Source organism: Mus pahari, chromosome 14 (assembly GCF_900095145.1).
Source record: "Mus pahari chromosome 14, PAHARI_EIJ_v1.1, whole genome shotgun sequence".
In the NCBI taxonomy this organism is placed as follows: Eukaryota; Metazoa; Chordata; class Mammalia; order Rodentia; family Muridae; genus Mus; species Mus pahari.
The window spans coordinates 51,985,903-51,992,983 of record NC_034603.1 but is presented as its reverse complement, the minus strand read 5'-3'; the positions used below and the strand labels follow the sequence as shown (position 1 = coordinate 51,992,983).

At 39.7% G+C, this 7,081-nt stretch overlaps 1 protein-coding gene across 9 annotated transcripts in view; it reads right to left on the bottom strand.

Annotated features, from left to right (window-relative positions):
• The window catches only part of Acaca (acetyl-CoA carboxylase alpha), a 271,090-nt gene that overhangs the window by 63,396 nt on the left and 200,613 nt on the right, over positions 1-7,081 (bottom strand). For all 9 annotated transcript variants that reach the window (XM_021211498.1, XM_029546021.1, XM_029546020.1 and 6 more), the window contains one exon: positions 539-808. In XM_021211498.1, coding sequence (XP_021067157.1) covers positions 539-808 — 270 coding nt within the window. The remainder of the gene's footprint in view (positions 1-538; positions 809-7,081) is intronic.

The window sequence follows — 7,081 nt, the reverse complement described above, 5'->3', positions numbered from 1 at the left end:
TCTCTCTCTCTCTCTCTCTCTCTCTCTCTCTCTCTCTCACACACACACACACACACACACACACACACACACACACGGTATATGTACATATACTTAGTCGCATACACATAAAATTGGGAGCTGGAGAGATGATTAAGAGGATGCTCTGCTCTTGAAAAGGAGCCAGCATCTATGCTGGGTAGCTCACAACTACCCAATACAGGGGCTCAAAACCACTTCTTAAGTGGTTTTGTTTTGTTTTAAATTTCACCTTGTGTATTATGTATACTATGAGTGGGTGCACATGTGGAAGTCAGAGAACTTTTGGTAATTGGCTCTTCCTTTCCATCACTGTGAATCCTAGGGATTGAACTCAGGCCTTCAGGGTTGGCACCATGAGTCTTACTCTCAACCATTTCACTGGCCCTAAGGAATTTTTGTAAGTAATTGTGTAAATGCTCCCTTTTAAACATAAACCTTCTCCTTTGTTCCTCTGAAGCACATCAGACCATACCCATGCATAAACACAGTCTTGAGGTGTTCTCTGAGTGGCCCATACCTTGTAGGGATCTTCAGGATCTACCCAGGCCACATGGAACATATGGCGTATTTCTTCTGCCAGTCCAATTCTAGCTCCACTGTTCGCTGCCACATAGATGCGTGGGATGCCTTCTGCTCTGGCAAGTTCAGAAGCTCTGAGAAACAGCAAATCCTCCTGAGGCCCAAAGGAACCAATCCGATATGTAATGTCATTGCCGATGACAATGATATCTCGGCCATCTGGATATTCAGGGCTTTTAAGGCTCATTTTCCAGGCTACCATGCCAATCTACAAGGACAGAAACAAATGAATACAGCTTCTTACATGCCTTTACTTGTGAGGTTTCTTGAAGGTAAGACATTAGATTTAGATACATCCTTCAGAAGATATGCACTGTGAAAGAAGCAAGCTCCCTCTTGGAAAGCAGACAAACATTCTAGGACAGTGCTTCACATTATTACTGTGTTGTGCCAATTCTTCGATGGATTTACTTGTACAAAATGGAGAAACTTCAAATCTAAATGTACTCAAGATCACATGCTGAAGAAAGATAAGACAGTGGGGATGAGTCCAGAATGTCCATTTTATTATATTCTACATTAAGACACTATTTCCAGTGTTGGTGAGATTTGTTTCAAGAAACCTTTAGCACATAAGGGATAGAAAGAGCACCACTCTCAGACTGTCCAACTTTTGTGATCAGAGTCCCTTTTATTGTCCTCTGTGAAAGATTCTTTAATGGCTTGGGTCCAGGTATTTTCCATTTCTGCAAGGATTTACTATCGCAACTCTTGTTGCTATCTTCCAGCACCAGAAAACCAAAGGATGCACAGAGCTAATCTCTTGTTGCACTATGATGTATGTAAATCTCTGTTCTCTGTTCAGTGGCATCTGACTAGCCATACAAACAAATGATACAGACTTGAAAGACAGAGGTGACATGTCTCTTCTCAAACCATCATGGCGCTTTCCTTTTTAATCCCCTTCTATATGAGAACTACTCAATCCTACTTGTTTTCTTGCTAGTCCCATTTCTTTCTTATTCACTTACAACTCAGTTACAGCCGCAGTTTTTCATGTCTGCCTGTCTATTTCCCCATACCTGGGTAAGTAATGCTTTCCATTTTTTACCCTCTTTTTTTTTTTTTTTCCTGTCTCCTGCTTCCCTCCCTACCCCCACCACTCATGCCCAAACACAAAGCCTACCAGATGAGAATTTCTGTCCCTGCCTAATGGAGCCCAGCCACATCTGCAGCCTTGGTCCCTCATCCCCAGACTGCTGCATATCACCTCATTGGGGAGCTGGCCATCAAGAAGGGCCATTAACAGATGTAAATAGCAGCATCCCTGGAAAGCCACATGCATCACCCAGACTCAACCCGGCCAGTGATCATAAGCTCTGAGTACACATTCCTCAATCCAATTGCACATCCACTGTAATCAGGCTGGATGAAGCTTTCTACACAGCGATTTGTGATTCTCTGCATTAAGAAATATATATGAAACACCCACTGATAAATATAAGCTATTTAATATATCATACCATTGGCCAAATACAAAATGGATGTAATATGGGAAAAAATTCCACTCACTTTCTGAGATAAGATATTACTCTATCGGCTCATTAAAGACAAATAAGGGAAAAGAAGCCTACCATTTGAATGCTACACACAGAAACCCCAAATATCAGGAGAATCTTGATCTAAAACAGCAGCAGCAGCAGCAAAATGGCTAGTCTTTAAAATGCATGTATGGTGAGAAATACTTTTGCATTTTCAGATACTGTTTTAGCTAAACCACTCATTTGTTTTTCAGAAAAGGAAAGCTTTCTGTCTACTTTCTTGTAAGTGTATTTGTAGTTAGGAAGATTGGGTTTAACACCAAATTTTATGCTATTTTAACCTTAGCCACCTAGGCCAGCTTAGATACAAGCCCTGAAGATTCTACTTTGGCATTTGTATCCTAATGTAAACACTGTGACTGTGGCACTGGGAAAGCAGATAATACTCTTATCTTTCCTCATTATCTAGGGACTCTTGTGTCACTTGGGCAGCCTGTTCAGCAACTGGCCAGGTCATTATGCTTGCAAAATTGACTTCTAATTAGGTGTCAACACAGTAGCACCAAGAACATTTGTTCTCTCTTCAGTTTTTTAAGGCAGGTCATGCTCTATAGCTTCAGATGACCTGGAATTTGTTACGCAGTCCAAGATGGTCTTGAATTTACAATCCTCCTGCCTCAGCCTCCTGTGTGTTGGGATTATAAACACATAAGACCATATCTGACTTTACACGTTGCTTTATTTTTTTCAATGTCTTTCATTGATTAGCCCCTACTCACTGACTCCTATATTAAAAGTGACAAAAAGAGAACTGAGAGTGTTGATCCAGTCTCAGTAAAGGAAGGATCCTTAGAAGAACACATTCAGGTTAGAGTTAGCACAATGAACACATGAGGAAGCATCTGTGGTATAATTAACATTAAAATTTGGATTTCATTGCTAATCAAACAATAGGGCAAATAAGGGTAAACATGGGTTTTGGAGTCAGCCAAACTTAGATCTAAATTGAAGACCTATCATTTATTAGGTTAGTGACCTTGGCATACATTTAACCTTACTGAAATTCAGTGTCCCTATATGAAAGATGAAGATAGCTGATGAATTTGATGAACTACTGGAAACAGAACTCTATATTAAATCCAACATACAAAGCTTGCTCTTTTCTTTCCAATCTAAATCCTGTTTCAAAGTTTCATTCAAACCCCCTCCCTCACTAAAGCACCCACATACTAAAGTGACCCCTGGACTCCAGTGTTCTCTGATCTCCAAGATCTTCATGTTCTTCACTTGATAGTAGGTCAAATACCACATACAACTGACTAACTTTCCTTCTTTCTTTTCTTCCTTTTCTTTTCTTTCCTTTCCTTTTTTTCCTTTTCTTTCCTGAGACAGCATTTAATTTCGTAGAGAACTCACTATGTAGCACAGTGTTGGCCTCAAACTCATGGCAATCCTCCCATCTTAGCCTCTTGAAGGCTGAGACTGCGCGTGTTTGTGCCATCAGTCACAGAATAGTCTTTTCATTAAAACAAACAAACAATACTACCTGGAAAAACTTGGAAAACTGTTAAAACTGTGGGTTAAAACACTGGGTATGACCAATATCTAAAGATTATGAGAGTCCCATGGTAAGAATAGGTATTATCAAATGAATATCTACCATATGTTGCATTGCACTATAAGTTGACAAACACTGACAATAATTAAGAGCTTAAGTGAGAGAGGAAGTCAGGTATCTTGGTACAAATGTCAGTTTCATGCTAGCTGTAAAACCCTGTACACAGCAACCTAGACAGGCTCTTTCCCCACCTATAAAACAGGACTTTTCTTGAGGGATTGTTATGAAGAGCACATTGAAGTATCACAGAGCCTGCCTGCACACACATGCTCTTAAAGTAGCTGTTATAATGCAGAAGGTTGCTAGCTGTTACTGCCATAAAGAAATGGGGGCACAAAGTAACTTTTAGGAGGGGGATTTGCTGGGGATTCAAACCATGGCTCCATACATATTATGCACACATGCTACCACTGAGCTATATTCTCCACCCACTAGCTTGTTTTTATAGCTAGTGAGAATTATTTATTTTTTAAGGTAAGGCTCACATAAAAAGAAATGCTGTTCTTTACTAGAGAAATTATAGAAGTATATTTCAGAACATCATTATTGTCTTCAGTTGAATACAATATGGATGGTGAATACTAATTACAGCATAAACATAAACGTCACTGATCCCTAACCGTGGTTTCATGGATTGGATCCTGGAATAGAAAAAGGATATTATTAGAAAAATGACTAGTGAAATTCACAACAAACTCATTTGTTTTTGTAAAACTGCAACAATGGTAATTTCTTCATTTTGATAATTCTAGTATGATTATATGATGTTAGTAGAAGGGGTAAAGAGTATAGTTTAGTGGTAGAATGCATACTATTGTTTCTGTGACTGTTCTGGGTCTTCAATTATTATAAAATAGTGCAAATGTATACTTCCAGCATTCTGAAGGTGGAGTCAGGAGAATTACAAACTCCAAGTTCCAGACTAGCCTGGGCTTCTGTCATGCCTACTGTACTCTCTGTACTGTACTAAATACTAAATACTGTTTTCTTTCTTACACACACACACACACACACACACACACAGTTTTGAAGCAAAGAAAATTGGATAGTCATTGTTAGTATTCGGAGTAGTATTACAATCATTAAACTGTTAAATTCATGGTCCTGACAGTCAAAACATCTCAAATGTTGACAGATGGAGCATGAAGAGAATGGAGATAAAGCACAAAGAAGAACATGCTACTTGGATTTAGTGGGTGTAGGAATCATGGGTGAAGACATGTCAAAGACAGGGGAGGACTGCAGAGGCTGGGTTTGTGCTAAGGAAGACATGTTTATCCAATTCAACAATTCTTGATTGTTTTTATATTAAAATATTCTTTCAATCTCAAAAACAAAGTGATGGCTCTGAAGATTATGAATAGCATTCAAAACTACCTATGAAGGCTGGAGAGATGGCTCATTGGTTAAGAGCACTGACTGCTCTTCCAGAGGTCCTGAGTTCAACTGGAGGGAGGGGATTGGGGGAGAGAGATAGGAGGGATCCAAGAAGTATGTAGTTTTAGGAAATCAAGAGAGGTTTCTTGTGACTAAGGAAGCAATTAATCATAGGATGCTTGCTTAACACGCACAGATCCCCAGCACAGCATAAACTCAGCCTGGTGGTGCACAACTCTAATACCAGCTCTTGGGAGGTGTCTTAGTTAGGGTTTCTATTGCTGTGAAGAGACACCATGACCATGACAACTCTTACGAAGGAAAACATTTAATTGGAGCTGGCCTACAGATTCAGAGGTCTAGTCTTTTATCGTGGGTGGTGGGAAGCTTGGCAGTATGCAGGCAGACATGTTGCTGGAGAAGGATCTGAGAGTCCTACATTCAGATCAGCCAGCAGCAGGAAGAAAATGCCAAACTAGGCCTAGCTAGTTTTTATATATACACGTGTGTGTGTGTGTGTGTGTGTGTGTGTGTGTGTATCTTAAAAAACTACCTATGATGTAGTACACAAGTAGAAAAGGACACAAAAATTACATGCATATTGTTACTGCAATAGGCAAAGCAGTCTGGTAGTTAAGGGTATAGACTCAGAAGCCAGATTCCTAGAGTCTGAGTGTGTTGGTGCACAGCTATAATCCCAGCAATTGGGAAGCAAGATGATCGAGTTACACTGCAAGATTCTGTCTTAAAAAATATTCAGTCAGATGTGGTGGGGTGTATCTATAGGCCCAGCCCTTAGCAGGCAGAGGCTGGAGGATGGCTTTAAGTTCTAGGTAAGGTAGGGTTATAAAGCAAGAGCCCATCTCAAAACAGCCAAAAAGAACTATCTTGGGCTGTTGGGGCTATCATTTTATTTTTAAAAGAAAAGTGTTCTCTGGTGCTGTGGTAGAATGTAAACATATGTATACACAGGTTTATACAATATTAATATCTCTACCTGAGAAGTAACTGCTTCTCAGTGTTTTTCTGGTCTGATGGTTAAATACATATTTATACTTTAAAGTCAATATTTGTATAATAGGCAAGAACAGTGCCTATCAGCTAAATACATATTTAGGACTGTACCACATGTATTACAAACATGTACTAAAATCGAAAGCTTATATTTATACAGAGCTTTTCATCTTGAAGGGGACTAAAGAGCTTACAAACATATGTACATAGAAGGGCGTTAGCACTGAGAGGCAGGCAAGTATCAGTTCCCACTTCCCTATGTCTCTTAGCAGTCCTGGGCAGGAACGCAGTGTCAACAGACACAGACCTGTAACAGCTGCAAAGACATTAACACAACAATCCAGTTGGAACACAGACACCTAGGACAGCAGCTGGAAAAACAGCAACTGCTTTCCTAGGTGTCTGTGTGGCCATTTCCAGCTTTGTATTTTTAAATTATTCTCTACCAAACTCAACTAATCACTTGACAAAATTGAATTTGATACTGAAAATGGTTTCAGAATGCAAAATACTTCATCTGATGATTGAACACTAGGTTGAAGAATGTTTCCTCTTGCCCTTGATTTAAAGAGGGGGGTGGGAATTGGGGGTTATGACAGTCAGGAGAAAGGACTCAAAATATTTTAAGAATAGCTTTGTCTCAGAGGATTCAGCCACTATACCAAAAGACAGTTATATCCCCCCTTCCTCATTTAATTAGGACACTGTAAGTTTTTCTGTCCAGTTACTTTATATCTGTAGGTCTATTTCCTACCAGTGGCTGCAATTCTATAAGAATATACACTGTGACAATGTGATTAGGAACGTAGCACTAACTCACTTTACCTAAGCTCAACCAACAGTCTTGTACACTAACAGAATAACCACCAAGAAAACTGCATCACTAAATCCTTTTTCCTGCTTTTATGTAGGTAAATTTTGGTAGGAGAGGAGAGGAGAGGAGAGGGGAGAGAGGAGAGGAGAGAGGAGAGAGGAGAGAGGAGAGAGGAGA